The sequence below is a fragment of the Pygoscelis adeliae genome, unplaced genomic scaffold (genome assembly GCF_000699105.1).
Source record: "Pygoscelis adeliae isolate BGI_AS28 unplaced genomic scaffold, ASM69910v1 Scaffold242, whole genome shotgun sequence".
NCBI classification, from domain to species: domain Eukaryota; kingdom Metazoa; phylum Chordata; class Aves; order Sphenisciformes; family Spheniscidae; genus Pygoscelis; species Pygoscelis adeliae.
In genome coordinates this window covers 95,096-112,946 of record NW_008824369.1, presented here as the reverse complement: position 1 = coordinate 112,946, position 17,851 = coordinate 95,096, and the positions used below count along the sequence as shown (strand labels likewise).

Here is a 17,851-nt window from a genome sequence, read left to right as displayed (position 1 = left end):
CCCTCCTCCCCAAAGTACAGCAAGGGAAAAACATACTTACAGGCACCAAAATCTGTTTGCAGCCAGTGTCCAACACCGTGTCCTGTAACATTTTGTCCGAAATGCCACTGAACAACATATGTCCTGGAGGCAGACTGGCTAAGTGAAGGTTAAATAACCGTTTAAGCTCACTCAGGGTGAGTACAAATTGTTTCTTAAATGTTGATGACACAAATGCCTTCAGTTCTTGGGCTACCCGGTCAATGCAGCCTCCAGGCAAGTGGCCATTTAAAGAGTCCGTGGAGTCCTCCTCCGCATGGAGGCCATTGACAATGCCGTTGTTCATGCCCTCATAAGCCGAGGTATCCATTGGCTCCTCATCACTCACAGGCTCCTCTTTAATGCAGATATTGGAAACATCCATCTTGGCTGAGGTGTCATTTGATTTCATCTCCGCCTTTTGCTTCTGGAACTCCTTCTCCAGCTGCCCATAGTTCTGCTTGACTTTTGCTTTAGCCATGTTGACCCTTTGCTCCCCAGAAACCAGCAATGGATGAGCTAGCAAGAAACAAAAGATACTACAAATCTCACCATAACCAGGGCTCCAGTCTTGCAAAATGTTTCTTGAAGGGCTCATAGTGAAATAAAACCAGAAAACATCATCTGCTTGTGAAATCTAAGGCATAAACCCAGTTTGTTGATTAGATTTTACTTTAGTTTTGGGGGGGTTCGATGTTTTGGGGGGGAGGTGTTGTTTGTTTTTTTAAAAAAGATAGACATGTTGACAATTGTAAGCCAGATGCTTGGGGAAGGCTGTTCCAGTCAAGGAACCTGAAGCAAAGACAAAGTGCACTTGTTCAATCACTAGGGCCTTTTCCGCAAATCAGGAAACCAGGATACAGACTGCTTACACATCTCTACCTGTCACCCAAATGCTTCTTTGCCCAACAACGTTTTGGTTTTTTTTTTTTTTTTTTTTTTTTTAGAGTATCTAGTGGCTGGTGGGGCCTGCTGCAGCAACTGCCAGAGCCAGCACAAGGATGTCCTATAGGTACAGCGAGGAGATTGAAGGAGTTAACAGTGAACCTGAACACCATGAGGTGCACAGGATGAGAATCTGAGACCCTCTTCTTAGTATTATTACCCAGTGATGGGGAGAAAGGGACAGAAGGGAGTCCTTTCCCATGCAATCCTACACCTCTTCCTGTGTCCTCTCCACACCCAGCTATCCAAAGGTCAAAGAAAGGGTCATGTTGGCAGCAGAGGAATCCAGTCTCAATGCCAAAGGAAGGAGTGCTGTGTTTAAGGCAAAAGCATGCACAGCACACATGCTGTTATCTTCTCTGCTGTTAGGCTTGCTAATCCTCTCCAAATAACCCAACACCTAATCCTTCCAAGCAGATCAGACACAGGGTATTGAAATGGATTCATATGCTTGTTTGACAGTTCTGCTTACACTCTTCATTGGCTTCAGTGTCTGGCAATGAGCCAAATGCCTAGTTAAAACTCTCTGGAATCTCAAGTTTTCACAATCTTTTAGGATTATGGAGCAACCACTTTAATATTCTCAATGGCATCCATGGTAGAGAAGGATGTCAAAAAGAGACAGCTTCACACCTCCTTACAGCCCCCTGCCAAACACATTCTTCATTAATTGCTCAGCCCTCAACCACACCATAGAGAGCCCAGTGCAAATCAGGGGAAATAAAAAAATCACCTCGTGCACATTAGCTTGCAAACTGAGAGGTGAGAATTACTTGTGCACTGACCCTGTCCTCTCTTCAGAAGCTGCTTACACCCTTACACCATACAAGCTGCCTTAAATGAAGAAGTGGATAACAGAACCAGCTGATTTTATGCTATCAAATAGTGAGTCCCCAGTGCCAAGGAATCCTCCCTGCTCTGCTACAAGGATGCTACAGTAAGCTTGTGTCACCCCAACATCAGTGATCTTCATAAAGACCAAGATCTGTCTCAAATAATCCAGATGAAATTGCAAGAAAGGAAAAATATCAAACAAAACAATATCAGTCCCCACCACGTTCAAAACCAGAGAGGAACTCCAAAACATCACCCAGGAATATGGAGGGATGCATGTGCTTCAAGATGATCCAAGCACAATTCCATTTACCTGATTGTGCCTCTTGTTTCTTTGGTGTCAAGTGCTCCTTTAAGAGATTATAGACCTTTTCTAATCTGAAAGACAAAGATAAAATATACCAGGACAGTTTCAGCTGTTATACCAGCTTTAGCCATTAGCTAGAACACTCAATTTCTCCAGGGAGCCAAGGAACAGGAATGACTTGAATGATGCGGTGACATCCCACACCACACCACTGCCTGGTGACTGTGAGGGGGAAACCTTCGAGGCAGCACAGATCACGTTATCTATCAATGTCTACAGAAACTTTGTACTAGATAATTCTCTGTTTTTAGCTTATTCCCCAAAATAAAACAAGTCATTTACTTGGCCTGAATGCCCATCCACAGCATATGTTGCCTCTGAACTATATCTGGATGCTTCTTAACAAAGTCTTCATCATAAGGGAGCATGAACTCCCAGCCTTTGTTTATTCTTGCCACAGACATGTGCTCTAGGAAGTCTTTCACATCTTCTGGGCAAAGCTAAAAGAAAAAGAAAAAGCATAAATAATATGGAAGTCAATTTACATAGGACATATGCAGCCATGCAGCAATGGGCATTGTTCCATAAGACAGGAAGAGTTGGGCTGATTTGGTATGTATGGGGCACCGCCATGGATACACACCCAGCTAAGTCAGAGATACTCATCCTTCTCTGCAGCACCAACACTTTCACACAATGTTAAAAGCACAGGACTTCAGAGAGCAGTGGTGATTAATCATCTGAGTGTCAAATAGCTCATGGCATGTTTTGTGAAGAAAAGGGAGTTTCCAAACTGAGATGAAAAGACTCTATTGTGAAGAGAAGCATATTGTACAATGTTAATCTTATTTTAGAGCTGCAGGCCAGACATGCTGCACCTACACATGCATAGCTTTTAAGCAGCACTGGATCTTACATTCCAAAAATAGATGGTCTGTGCATAAATTGACTCGTGTTTTATCATTTTACTGCATTTTAAGGAAATGATTTTTTGTCCTCTTTACTTAATGCTTCTCATTCATTTGCCAGTTTTAACAGAATATTCAGGTGCCTGAGTTGCTTTAAGGCTTTCATTCAATATTGACAACTGGCAAATGCCCACAGAAGAGTTGCTCTTTTGTAACACACCCAAAGCAGAGTAGCTAGTGTAGACTGCACAAGCACTCATCTGCTTTGGTGCACGATCAGTCAGCTTAATTCAAACTGTGTCCGGCTCTCCACTGAAACAGATGAGAGAACAAGATGCATTCCAGTAGCTCAGCTACAAGGACAGTCATATCCTGTGGAGTCGTGGTAACTGTGGGAGCTGCTCGAAACATTTCTACAAAGAGCATGTATCTATAGCTGTTCCAAAGTGAAGGCATGCCTGGTGAGCAACACTGCAAGTCAGCAGTAATGCAGATGCTGTGAACCTGAGAAAAGGCTTGCAGCAGCACCCACTACCGACCTACAGACAATGCCCAACACGTATCACCAACTTCTGATTTAGGAAGAAAAAAAATCACTCACTTTTGTAACTGCTGCCACTTCCTTTCTCACAACCCAGCGGTCCTGTGTGAACTTCCACATCTACAAAGGGAACAACAGAGAAAAACCTAGTAACTGTATTTAGTAGTTGCTTTACCGAAGTTGTAGTAATGACCGTGTTCAATGACGTTACCAGAAAAATGGAAACCCCGTTCCTTTCAAGAATGTGGAAGTAGGTGATTCTCAACCAGGTAGTGGGAAAACACTTTCTGGCCTCTTCTGGCCTCAAATGGCCATGAACACAGTATCAAAAGCTTTGAGAGTCCATGGTTTGCCTTGGTGAACCTGTGACCACAAAAGCTATGAAGAATCTCTTGAACTCAAAAGTCCATTTAGCTTCAAAAAAAAAAAAAAAGATCCACTGCAGTGATGCTGGGACTCCAGAAGTCACACCTGAGGCTCAACTTCTCATATTACCTAATCATCAACCTAAAGAAACACTTCTGTTAATGTAGGGGCCTGTAGAGGCTGATGACTGTTGCCTTTCTGCAGCACACAGCCTCCTAGAAAGTGCCCGTTCCCTTCTTCAATGCACATCACAGTCACTTACAGCTACGCTGAGATGGCCTGTCACTCGCATACTTGTCCCCAGTTAATGGAAAAGCTAGGTGCTCTGCAGAGCAGCTCCGAAGGTCTAACATCTTGAGAGGCAGCTGCTGAGAGCAGGCTAACAGGATACATGAGGACTTGGGCAGAACACTGTCTGAACATGACCTTTGATTTCTTCCTGTCTCCGTTTAAATAGACTACAACCTCATTTAGTCTGTGCGTATTAATAATGTTGTGAAGAATTCAAAAATCTCATTACTGCCAATTTCTACCTGCCCTACAATGTCATCTATGCATCCTTCTCTCTGATTCAGCTTCTCTCTGCCCACAAACACACAAACCCATCACGCTCACTTTAGGACACAGGGCATTTCTGTTTTAAAGCACAAGAAGCTGCCGTCCAAAGGAAGTAGAGCTATCAGCTCTCCTCGCACACAACTCTGAGGCAGCCATTTCTCATTAGGCACTTTACCCTCAACTAGAGCCAATGGTACTCACGTCCTCTGAATTTATTATGTGAGAACCTGGGGAAAAAACCAGAAGCTTTCAGAAAAGACACAAATTGCTCTTCCTCCTCCCCAAAGTACAGCATGGAACAGGTGGACACTAAAAGTCACTACTGGCCATAAATATTTTTTAACCTTATTAATTACTTTACACAAATATGCACAGGGAAATAAAGTTCCCTTTTTAAGCTAGAACACATTTTCTCCACAGATGCAATACAGCATTGCATACTGTTTCTAAGCCTTATGACCAGACATTTCACTTTGTTTGAAAGCCAGAAATATTGATGCTTTCTATTTGCTAATATTTCAACTTCTTCCCTGTTGTAAAGCTAATCAGGAAATTACTTGCCTTTAAGATTAACACAAATCCATTTCTGCAAGGTATATTTGACATAATTCAAATGTAAATAATTTATTTTTACATTTTAATCGCTAAAATACTACCGCTTACTTAACTGAGCATAATTTCTAGTCCCTTGAACTTTATGCACGACGTGTCACCTAATTGCTGTGTCCTAAAGACTTATGTCACTGGGTCACACCTGAATCCAGGTCTCCATATGGCAGTGTCTTGGGCAGACGTCAAGACACACTAAAAAGTCAGTTTCAATTACCATCAGTTTTATCTTACACTAGTACTGTAATATCCTTAAAGTCTCTTGCACAGCTTGCTCCTATTCAGAGCTAAATCTCATAAACAAACTTTGCAAACAAGGGGAACAGTCAGGTCTAACCGAAAAAAATGAGAGCAATGCACTCATCAGCTCCTCTTTGACGGGGCAGAAGCCATAAACTGAATATGAACTTAGGAACCACTTAGGAACTTAATTCTTTCCGTGGTTAGCGAAAATAAACACAATGCAGAGGTTGTTCCTTTTTGCTGTAGTTACGTGTGTGTTTACAAGACCTGTATTCATTTCAACTTCCATGTGCAGCTACCGCTCACAAAAGGTGCCTGGGAACAAAGTCCTTTCACTGATTAGCAGCTCTGGGGAATAAAGTCCTTTTCAAAGATCAACAGTGCTTGCTCAGGGAGCACAAGGCTTACACACACTATCCTCCTGAGACCTCACAGTCCTAAGCCCATGAAAATATATCTGGAGAAACAAGCATTTTATTATCCAGTCCTGGCTTTTCTGTTAGCCCCGCATTGTGGCTCTACAGCATGTGTTGGACAGTGATGAATACCGTTAATGACAGATGATCTGAACCTGCCAGCCAGCCACAATGTCAATCTACACCAACACTCCCATGACAGACTTGTAACAACACTTTCAGGATTAAAGTACAAATAATTTCTTTGGAGGAAACACCTTATTGCAGTAGAGCAGCAGTTTTGCAATGCCGTGGCCTCTCAGGCAAACTTCATCTGCATTTTCCTTTAAAAACAACAAACACTTTTATACTTACAACAAAGTCTCTCCCTCTACAGAGCACTTCTGCAGGGACTCCACTATGTGGACTAGAAGTATCTTTTGGGTAGAGGACATCACTGTTAATTAAAAAGGAAGATGGATTAGTTACTAGGTACTCCAGAAAAATGGCATTGGTGAAGATTAACATAACAAACATGTCCTCCCTGTTCTGCAGTTAAATTATACCTTTATCCAAAGCATGGTTTTCATTAAAAGAATTAATATTGGTGTAATTACATCACTGCAATTACACTAGTGCAAAAAGGCTTACACCAGCAAAGCATAGCCTTGTGGCTGGCAGATGTGCAACACAGGTACAGGCTCTGCTTTGTTCTTGCAAAGCCTATCCTCCCTTGGATTGGTGTAAACAAGACCAGAATGATCCTAAGAAATGCTTAGGCTAACCTGGTACGCGGCCTTGAAGGCCGCATTTAGCCAAATGTCAAAATGGGCATAAGTGTTTTTTATTTCCCTCCCAGCAATCAAGGGCTTAAAAGGACAATGCTACAAAATGTCACGCTCGAATCAAACAGCCCTGAGACCAACACCACCCTGTGTCCTTGTCTGCTTGCAAGATCAACTGGATGACATTCATTAGCATGGTCTCCAAAGCCTCAAGGCAACCCAGGTTCATGATCTTGATCCTGCCCAGACCAAAGAAATGGGTCCCCTCTCCATTTAAAGCTCTGATGTGTGCATGTGCTGCTCTGTGCCCAACCATCCCAAACATGCCACATCTACCAGAGATATACACATCCTCCCCAGACTAGTAGCAAAGAATCAGCTACAACATAAAATCAATCTGAATGCTAATATACTGTCTTTTAACTTGCTTCCAGCTTCCTTCTGGAATGGCTAGAGGGACAGCAAGGGTTACTGTAAAAACTGTTCACATTGTTAATACAGGCCTGTATCACAATAGCTGAAACACATCCTGCTGACAGACTTGGACTGGTAGCTGGTGCCACTCATCTTAACACAGAGAGCTATTCCAGATACTATAAATTCTCTGCATGCAGTGCTCCACCCAGGTAAAAAAAAAAAATCATACTGCACTTTAGACTTCAATTCCCAGTGGCATGCTTTATCCTAATAAACAGGAGGATGATACAGAATCCATTTCACGGGGTACGCTCAGTACCCCACGCTTGATTTATTAAGCAGGTAATGCCTTCCAGAGGGTAGCTTTCAGCTGACAAGAGCAGCACCCGCTGATTGCTGCAAGGTTCAGCAAGCACAAAGATCTTTCTTTGACTGAATTTAGCTAAGAAATACTATAGCTGAGATTGGTTTAATTTTCTGTATTTATATTTGACACTAATCTCTGCAAGAATTTGGGACAGTCCTCTCACAAAACATGAGTGAAGACAACATCAAAACCCAGACATAACTCAAACGCAAATACAGATTACATCACTGCTCAGCTATAATTTTAGCTGGGGTAGGAACTAAAGTATTATCCTTTAACATTAACCCTTTGAATTTTGACTGCATTAATCTGACTGCACTAAAAAGCACCAAACATTAAATCAAGATTTTACAGTACTGTGAGTTAAGAACATGGCTACTTTGGGACACAAGGAAGATGAATATATGAAATCCATTGTTCTGATCCTCTCCTTAAAGCAGAAAACCATGTCCCAGTAACAAAGACGAGCCATACCTCTTCACCACCCAGTTTCCCTGGACCAGCATTGCCACCTGCTGTATACAGCGGAGAACTGCCGTAGAGTCAGTCCCAGAGCCTAGCAAACTCATCAGATTTGCAAATGGCATGACCTTCACTGAAAGGCAAAATACACAGCAGATTAAGGGTTTCTTCAGTGCACGATACAGACATAGATTTATAAATCTAGAATACTATGATTCATGTTGAAGCTCATGGTCAAAGCTATATCTTAGAAAAAACCCAAAACCTAAGTTCTACTAAGTTCCGCCCCCCCCAGTCATCATCTGTTCTGAAAGTATCTGCTAGTGTTGCATCAAAGTTGATTAGCTTAACTGGTCCCAAATTAATGCATCAATAAAATAAAAAAGATCTATGCTTTTGGCAAGATTTGGAAACAGAGATACCTGACAAGACAGAAAGCTCCTGAGGCAAAGTCCTCAGGATTTGCTCTCGTCAGATATTAACTCTGAAGAGACAAAATAAAATTCCTAGATGACGCTCATGAAGTGTGTATTACTGAAAACTTCCCACTAAATGCTGAAGTGCAGCTTGTTGCATTAACCTTCAACTTAGGATTCATGCTCAGATCCCACATTCCAGGAGACACCTGCTGAAACAGATGTATCCAGAAAGCTATCATCAGATTAAGAATTATTCTAAGAGTAAACTGACTGAAAACATACAGATCAGCAGTCAGATCTGCTGTTACAGCTCTTCTCTGCCCAGCCTTAGGAATTTGGATTCTTCACAGAATGAGAGAGACAGACAGACTCTGTCTGGTGGGGTGACAGAACTGGTACTACTAGGAAAGGTACCTTATCTGAGGCAATTAGAAGCCACAAAGTAAAGTGCAAATGTATTACAAAAGCTACAAACCATTCTTCATCAGGATCTTAATCTGATCAGCAAGGGGTAAAGTTCTCAGCTGGGCCATAGAAAGCACATTGCTCGGAGCCATTGGTTTGTCACTGCAGATAAACAAGCAGATTTGCAGCCCATGAGAAAGAGCATCCAGCCAATATGAACTTTGAACATTCTGTACAAACACTTACTTCTCTTCCTCTACGCTTGGAGGCATCAGCATCATTAAATATTCACTAGAAGAAAAGAAAACACATCCTTAAAATGCTTGTCTTGGGACTTCCCAGGTTTAAGTACAGTTATTTCTTGCTTAGAGCAATCCTACTTGTGTGAATCTACAAAAACATTAGCCTGAAAAGAAAGCTCTTCCCTTTCCTCTCCCATCTTTCTCTGTAAATTCAGTACTAGTAAAAGCTATTGACATTCATCTGCCCAAAGAGAAGGTATGAAATAAATGGCACTCAGAATCCCAGCTCTTCTGTACAGAAGAGGTGTCCAAACAGAGGAACTGCAAGAGTAAACATGTGAAACGCAGGTTCTCTGACACAGGAGTAAGAGGGGTCATGTGAAGTCCTGTAGATAGAGAGAATTGGGCCAGCAACAAGCAAAAAGTCTTTTCCACCCATGTAATCACCAGTGTCGGCGACGAAAGAATCAGATCCAAAAGGCTTCTCAGAACACCTAGCACTGTTCCACTGAGATGTTAAATGTTAAGAAAAACACACCCACACCATTAAACAGAGAGAGTCTGCCACTTTCCTATTACTTGGGCGACAGTTGTATCAGATTACAGCAAAGCATTAGTACTGACTGCATCATGGGAAGATCCCTGCATAGCTGCAGTCACCAAGAAACAAAACTGAACAAGTTTCAAGTAGTTTCAGATGTCTCTCACAAATCACAAAACAAAGTTTTATAAGATTTGCTAACAATGGAAGTTATTGACTTCAGAGTTTTAATTTGTTTTAACCAGAAGGAGCTTTTGTTTTACCTTTCCTTTACAGTATTTGCAGTCCCAGTAATGCAGGGTTGTGATAACGTACAAGACACTACAATCCCAAATGAAAACAACTAGTTTTAATCTCAGAGTACAGGGAAACAAAGAAAGCAACCTGAATAAGTTGAAGGCTAGTTTGTTTCTGTATTTTTTAAACAATTCCATTTTTATCATGGATAGAATTATCAAAGGTCAGACTTTTAAAGAATATACCTGCTTATTACTCTGAAAACAATCCCAACAAATTACTGCAATTTCTGCAGGAAACCATCAAACCATTACCTGGGAGATTTAATTAATTCCGTGTTTTCAGCAAGGCCATGACCTTGACTAAATAAATACTGGCGCTCGTGTTCAGAACGGCTATCCTGGAGATATGGGAAAAAAACAAGAGTCACTACCGCATACTGAAAACATACAAAATGCCTGAGAGCTGGATTCCTCATTCCAAGCTCTGACCACCCTCTGTCATTACTGCATCATTAAAGCGTTCCACCTCACTAACTGATGTTCTGCTTCCACTTTCTTGAACGATGTTCACGTGATGTGGGAACATTTCTGTTGCTATGACTTCAAAATCTCCTGACAGATATGCACATGGGTCAGACAAACAGGATTTCTGACACTCAACTGACTGGGTTCCCCAAGTCTTTCACAAAGTCCAGTTCATAATCCGAGACCTGAGTGATTCTTGTACTCAGGCCCCCCTTTTATGTTTGTCCAGCTCGCAGTTTTAAACCTTTTCCAGCACGGAGACCCCAAAGCATTATCCAGCGGAGGAGGTAGAGAGCACTGCAGGGTCTGTTCAAGCCTACAGACCTACTTCTCTTCATTATCTTTTGATGATTGCCTGATTCCCATGGGCCCAGACTTTAAAACAGTTCTAGACTTGGCTGAACCTTCAGGCCCAGGCAGCCTCCTCAGCAGCCAGCACACACCTATCTTAAAGCCATAATAATGTAGATGAACCCAGTGCTCTTCCGCTTGTCTCTTCTGCAGGAACTCATAGGACTGAACACGTCGTTGACGAGCTTGTTCGGTCTCAGGGCGGGAGAATCGTACCTGGAAGATTTGGGCATCATTCAATACAGCCCCCAAATCCTTGAAGCAAAACACCTGCATTATTTATTTGGTACACACGTAACACAAGCTCGGGGCCCTAGCTCAAATGAATCACCCCTTGCTGTCAGTGCCAACTTTATCCTTGTGCAACAAGTGAAAGTCTGTCTTGCTTCCCCCCTCCCAAGCCCAGGGTCACCAAGACTAGCTGAGGTTTCCTGTCCTTTTATTTGGGTGTGAATTGTCATGCTTTCTTGTGAACTGTTGCCTGAACTATCATAAAAAGGAAATTTGGACATACAGTAATTTGCTTAACATCATCTTCAGCTTCATCCTGGGATGAATCACCACCTGCCAAAAAACACAACAGAATAAACATACCACAGGAGTAAAAGAGCCAAAGCCAACCTGTAACTGTTTGGGGGCCCAGGCAGGAAGAAAGCAGTACTAGGAGCTACATAACCACGGGTTCAATCCCAGCTTGCCAAACTATGCAATGTATGACAGCACCACACTGCTCCTATGATAGGAGATAGTGCTCCCATGAGCTTTGCAGTGCACCTTTTCAGTGGCAGTAGTGACACGCTCCTTACTGCTGCTCTTTGACACTACCCACCACTTCCCATCCCTCTGCCAATCCCCCACACTGTGCCAAAGAAAGCATTTATGCAGCTACACTGAAAATAAGATCAGCGAAACAATCTGAGAAATGGCCTTATAATCAGTATGTTGCTATAATAAACACCTTCAGAATATAACAGCAAAATTATAGAGAGAACTTGTATCTCACCTCCCAAAAGAAAACACAACTTTTGGAGCATTTACCTTCATTAGCAGCTTCTCTTTCTCGGTGTTTTGCATCAGCCTTGTCCAAGTAGGTGAAGCTTGGCCTCAGCTGAAGAATTCCATGTAGTGGAGTCAGGTGAAGTTCACCTGAAAAAGAGAATTAACGTTGGTTAAAATTGTTTTTTTCCACTGCACAAGGACAGGACTTTTCATTATCTCCCTATCTCTGTAAAGGCACAGCTTCAATTTAACATAAATATTTAATACAGTAAAATGTAAAAAGGGATTGAAGTGAAAAATTCATCCAGTGCTCAGGATTTCAGAGGAGTATGAAAGACCAAGACCTATCTGTTACTTTCCTTTTTGTGTTGAAACCAGATCTTGTAGAGAGCCACATTCTGGCTCTGATAGGTCTCCTGACCTATAGTTCAGGAGACTCATAGTAAAATAGTCATCACTGAAGACAATATACATATTTTCATCTCAGATGATCCTCAGATCAAAACTCTGTGATGACATTAGAAGACAAGAGAGGTGCAAAAAGTGTTGACCAGGAAAATGAGAAAGAGACGATTAGATGGAGATAGCAATATAAATAATGATAAATTTATGCTACAAATGTGTATTATTTCAGGCCATCATGTACTGTTAAGATCCTAGAGGCATCTACAAACCCACAGTGTTCTGATATAATATTGACGATTTTGCTAGACCTTCTCAAGGACTCTGGGGGCATTGATAAGGAAAATTTTTCTGTTCTATAAGACGCATCAGTCAATTAAAACCTAGGCTAAAACAAAAACCCAAACAGGTCTTATTTTAACCCTGAAACGAGCATGTTTCACTGATGTGAGGGGTAAGCAAAAGAAACTTACCTTTTTTATAAACAGCAGCTGCATAGCGGGAAACGTTACTTGCAGCTTGTGAAGAGCAGAAAGTTTGCTTGTCCATCAGCTTCCTGCAGACAGATGAATGCTGTGAGATTGTACTCTACAGGCAATGTGGCATAAAGATGTTAAAGGTCTGAAATCACCAATTCTCAAAATGGAATATCAACAACTGCAGCAAATATATATATTCATCTTTCTGTTTCCAATTCAGAATTCACGAAGGATGCCAAAACCCGTAGATTACTTCCAAGAATTCTTGCTATATAACAGTGTCCAAAGCACCCCCTGAAACTGTACAGCCACTTGTTCTCACCTTTCCTTGAAGCCCTGGTGGACATACATATATCTATGCTCACCACAAAAAGGAAATGAAGGCAAAGAGGACACCTACGAGGAATAGGTACTCGTTTCATCTGTACATGTGCCATCTACATTGAGAGCAATCTGTTCTCCTTTGCTGCGACAGTAGTTAGGATTCAAAGTATCAATGGCCATTTCAAGTTCAACCTAAATTATATGAAAGGAAAGACAGCTAATTACCATGACAGAACCCCAAACATATCAATTAAAATTCAGTCACCACCCTTGTTAACATTTCCATAGTTTTACAGCAAATTTAAACACGTAAGCATCATCATTCAAATCCATGGGGCAAACCTCATGCATAAAGTTGAGCATATATATGGGTTTTTGTAGGATGGGGACATTTTAACAATAGGCTAGAGATATATAAACTCCCATGTAAATGAATGGGAGCAGAGAAATGAGAGCTCTTTAGGCAGCCCTGAAAAACACCTTCACTTTGTTGGATACCTTCCACTACATTATCAGTCTAGTTTACTTATCAGTACAGATCAAGCGCACAAGCAATATCCTGCAAGACTCCCCATCACTGAGGATCCATTCAGAATCTCTCAAACTTAATGTATGTTTCCTTCTAGTTTGGGTACCAAGCAGTATAAAGTAACTATGCCCTCTTCAGAGGCAAAGGCCTCGATGCTGGTAAGTTTGAGACTACAGCACTTACCACTGACTTCATAGTTTTTCGTGATTTACACTGGTCGAAGTACAGAAACAAGCTCCAAGCTTTTAGTTACAAGAACTATTCCCCCCCTCAAACTTTAAACTTCAGACAAATGTTCAAAAATAAGCATTTTCCTGCATAGCATTTCTCTTTATATACTATAACAATACAGTATATATTCTTCCTCAGGGTGTGCCAAAGCCCTTATAAATTTGTATATCACAGCTATAACCTCATTTTTTCTTCCCCTTTACGTTACTCATGAACTGACCTAGTTACAAGTCCCTGGATGAGACGGCAGATTTACAAGTCTGCACAGGGCTTACAATGCAAATGTTTGCTAATTTTAATAGAAGATTTCCTGAACATAACATGCATCCTAACTCCGAAGTTCACACAAGCAGTCTCCTTAACAATTTCCCAGAACAAAACCCTAATATCACAGACATCTATTTCCGCAGTTTTTACATATGGTATTTTGAAATCATAGCCACAATTTTGGGCTACATTTGCAAGCAAGTGCAATCATTCTGGCTTTGGCTATACTTTCACCACCTATACAACCCCACTGATTTCAAAAGGACTGCTGATGATTCACAGCCAGGCAAGAGAGAAATCAAGACCCGCGCTGACAAAGACAGAGCTTGCCTCCAAAGCTGAACCCTTTTCTGAATATTGTAAAGACCTTCTAAATCAAGCTGTATTAGCACAAGCACCTACAGACTGTATTACATTAGTAACTACGTTTCCTTGAGTGACTATTTTATATTAAAAGAGTGGCTTTTCCATCATTACTTTAATTCCTCTCTTTATAAAATACTCTTATTCTAAACTCTACTTTACAGACACAATGAAAAGACTCCCCCATACCTCCAAGCACAGAGATCTGGTCCTGCAAGTAGCTGCACAGTTATAACAGCTTAATAGCACAATGTGCTCTTCTTAAGTACATTCTGCACAACATAAAACAACTTTTACAGACTGGACTCAAACGATGACCAACCTTTTGCTGTTTTGGTTTTATCTTCGCTGATAAATGTGTAACATCATCATATGTCATGGAAGCTGGACGAATAGGATACTGGAAAACAAAACCATAAAACCCTCTTCATTTAAAGTATGACCTAGAAAGCCTGTTGCTTTCCCCTCAGTCCTCTGCTTTCGTCACTACGCAACCCCCTTCCCGCCCCTCACACACCACAATAAACTATAACACAAGAAAATGGTACTACACATTACTCCAGCAGAAAAAGGAAGGGTTAGAAGCAATTAAAAACCCATCCCTCAGCATTAACTCCCTGGAGAGTTATTACCTAAAAGTAAAATATTTGTGGGTTTACACAAGTAATGTTAGCTTACAGGACTTGGGCCACATGTAGCTAGTCAGCACACCAGACCCAGATTTAGCCACATGGGTCTCTCTTCCAAACCGTTTGGGAATGCTGAGAGGACAGTGTGGTATCAAAATGAAATCTTCCAGCCATAGCAGCATCCTGCTCAGAGCTGCCATTTCTCCAGAACACCCACAGGCCCCATCACTAACCAATGCTCACTCCTGACATGGAGCAACTGTGGGTATCCCAGAGGCAAGGCTGCACGGCGTGGTCCAGCGTGTCTGGCTGTCTCCAGCCATGCTCTGCTGGCACGTGCCATGCAGAGGATCTGTACAGGAGGCAGTGGGCATGCCAGCGGGCATCACTGGTTTATAATGAACATTTCATCCAACAGCCTCAAAAGGCTTCCCATTTTCCAGGTGGGAAAAGTGAATCACAAGGATAAAATGATGACAGAAATTCAGTGGCAAAATGGAAAAGAGACCTCTACCTTCCTAACATATTTCCACCTTCAATCACTAGCTAGTTTTATCTCCACAACATAAGGGGGCTCTTCTGATGACTCGCACTGATTTATGAATACTGATGACGTTTTAAATAGGGCCAGTCCTAAAGAAATGTTTGTTTAGTAAAAATGGCAGAAATCAGTGATGACAGAAGATGGCTAAGAGACTGCAGATTTATCCAAACCACAATAAAAAGACATCATCTACTAAAAGCACTCCCTTAGGGTAGTTAAAGGGAGTGATTTAATGACAAGTCTGTGCCATAAATGACCACTCCTCTCTTGGCAATGATTTAATACCAAATATTTCAACTGACTGAGACCCAAACAGGTTTGCCTATATCCAAGATCTTGGCAGGCTGAAGCAGTAAGGAAAGTTACTACTCTTTTAATTTATTTTAAACAAACTATCACTGCATAAAAGTTAACTGAAATACCTGAAACAGATACAGCTTCTCCAGTAGACTTCTGGCCAGGAACACATCAATCTAAAAAGCAAAACAAGTAACTTTCATCAGATACCAGCTGTAATTGATGTAGCCTCAGATAAAAGTACAATCCCTAGAGCTCAAATGCTGACAATTTTAGCTTTTCATTACAAACTCTAACATAAAACACATTCATGACTCTCTTCTCAAAGGTCTCCTCTCTGCTGATTTTGACATGAAATTCTGCAGTTGGTCTTTTTAAAAAACAAACAAAAAAACCCACTATGATGAGGCAGCAGCCAGTGGCTCTAGCTGTGTTTTTTCTCTCTAAGGAAACTTGGCAAACAAATCTGAAATGAAAGAGGAAAGTTTTTTTTCGAAGGGCTGAAGTTAATCTGTTATCACAATTGTAGAAAGAGGAGGAAGTTCTCTCTTCGGCAGTATGACTGAAAGGTAACATCATTACTAGTATTTTGTCACAAAATCTTTCTAAATTAGACAAGAGACACCCACATCCCAAATCTGATTCAATATTAGCATTTTGCCACCAGCACCAAAAATCCACAGATGTTTCATGAATATCACATACGGAAGCTACCATTTTAGATACCTTTAGATATACTCCTGACAATTCCTGCTCCTCTTCTCGTGGCTTTTCTCCTTAGGAGCTTGCCCTTCCTTGTACTTCTGGTGTGTAAATTCAGACATAAAGTCAACAGGGCACTGTGGCTACTCTTTGGGACGTAGCAGTCCTTTAAAGAACTCCAGAATCAGAACACAACTGCTTGTTTTAGCAGAAGGCATGAAACATTTTAGCTTCATATTTAACAGATATTAACTTATCAAAGTCATTCCGATTTTTTACAGCTCTCAGAGACATGCAATAGAGTCACTGGGAACACACAGTGGTAGAAGCAAGTTCCCCACCTGTGTTCCTGCTCTGACATGGAAAGATTACAAAGGGTGAAAAACCTCAGTTGAATCTGCCACCATGGACACTACTATTTTGGCAAAATGGATACCGTGAGCCATATACTTGGCCCACACAACGTATTTCCTTGCACAGAGCAAGCCGTTGGTTATCAGACAACCACTGATGTTGATGACACATTCTTTCAGCAACATAAGAATGCTGGGAACTAGAATAGTAATAAAAAAAAGCCTCATGTACAATCACTGCTGCCACAATGCACTTTTACCTCTTGTATAATTGGATCATCTTCTTCATTTGCCATGCTAGGATACAAAAAGCTTTTTCTTGGCTTATTCCTTGGCACAACCTGAAAGAAAACAGAAATGTCATATGAGTCATTACATCTGTGCCACGTACCATATGCAGCCTAGAGTATTTGTTCAAGTTAACTTGGTTCCTTTCAGTGGTAATCTGTTTAGTCTGTTTTTCGAAGGAATGTATGTGTTTGCACAACCAGGTCCCTAATACTCCACAATCTTGACCAACTGCCACCAAATTTAAAAGACAAGCAAATGTCTCAAAAATAGGTAAGTTCTTGTAACTTTTCTGAAAGTCAGCAGTTATGTAAGAAAGAGAGCACTAAATCAGTGCTCTACGGAGAGAAAGACAGGCCTTCTGTACTTCCATGAAGTGTATCTTTTATATACCACGTAACCACAACACACAGGTAGTGGCTGGTTTTCCAGCCAGCACATCTACAGTGCACTGGCTGGTCAGTCAGCACATGCAGGCTCTGAAACTGCCACTGAAGTCGTCACTGTCACTAGGGACAGTGCCATACGGTTCACTAGTGTCCCTTCTCAGAAAAATTCCTTGAAAGTAGGTAGTGGAGAAAGCTTCCAGCTAAAGAGCTGTGAGAAGAAAAAAGCCTTTGTAAACCCTGTGCTCGGGCCCAGACAATATTCCCACCTGCAAATGTGCTGACCTTGATTTCATCTACCTGACATGTTGCAACCTTGTCTCCTGACCTACCTCTCTTCAGACCATATTGCTAAATGAGAGCTCCAAAATACACTTATTGTCCTCTCTTGGAGTCCTTTGAAATCATCAGAACAACAGATTTTACTTCATAACTACACCAACGCCAAAGAAAATAAGACTCTGATATTAACTGGGGACTGGGTGCCCTAGAACAAAGAGTCATCATGTTCAATCCAGTGCTGGAGTCAGCGTCATGCCTGGTTCAGACCTTTGAATAAAAAATGATCCCTCAGCTAAAGC

The 17,851-nt window shown here is 41.4% G+C and overlaps 1 protein-coding gene across 1 annotated transcript in view; it reads right to left on the bottom strand.

Annotated features, from left to right (window-relative positions):
* Nucleotides 1-16,934, bottom strand: part of POLR3E (polymerase (RNA) III (DNA directed) polypeptide E (80kD)) — a 25,739-nt gene extending 8,805 nt beyond the window's left edge. The window contains exons 1-17 of the mRNA XM_009319986.1: nt 16,857-16,934; nt 15,667-15,717; nt 14,394-14,471; nt 12,758-12,873; nt 12,352-12,434; nt 11,516-11,623; nt 10,992-11,041; nt 10,568-10,693; nt 9,914-9,999; nt 8,826-8,870; nt 8,650-8,741; nt 7,768-7,888; nt 6,100-6,181; nt 3,614-3,673; nt 2,447-2,604; nt 2,111-2,175; nt 41-537 (exon numbers count right to left, since the gene is read on the bottom strand). Of these exons, the coding sequence (XP_009318261.1) occupies nt 41-537; nt 2,111-2,175; nt 2,447-2,604; nt 3,614-3,673; nt 6,100-6,181; nt 7,768-7,888; nt 8,650-8,741; nt 8,826-8,870; nt 9,914-9,999; nt 10,568-10,693; nt 10,992-11,041; nt 11,516-11,623; nt 12,352-12,434; nt 12,758-12,873; nt 14,394-14,471; nt 15,667-15,717; nt 16,857-16,892 (1,854 nt within the window). The 5' untranslated portion in view covers nt 16,893-16,934. The remainder of the gene's footprint in view (nt 1-40; nt 538-2,110; nt 2,176-2,446; nt 2,605-3,613; nt 3,674-6,099; nt 6,182-7,767; nt 7,889-8,649; nt 8,742-8,825; nt 8,871-9,913; nt 10,000-10,567; nt 10,694-10,991; nt 11,042-11,515; nt 11,624-12,351; nt 12,435-12,757; nt 12,874-14,393; nt 14,472-15,666; nt 15,718-16,856) is intronic.
* Between the last annotated feature and the right edge of the window lie 917 nt (nt 16,935-17,851).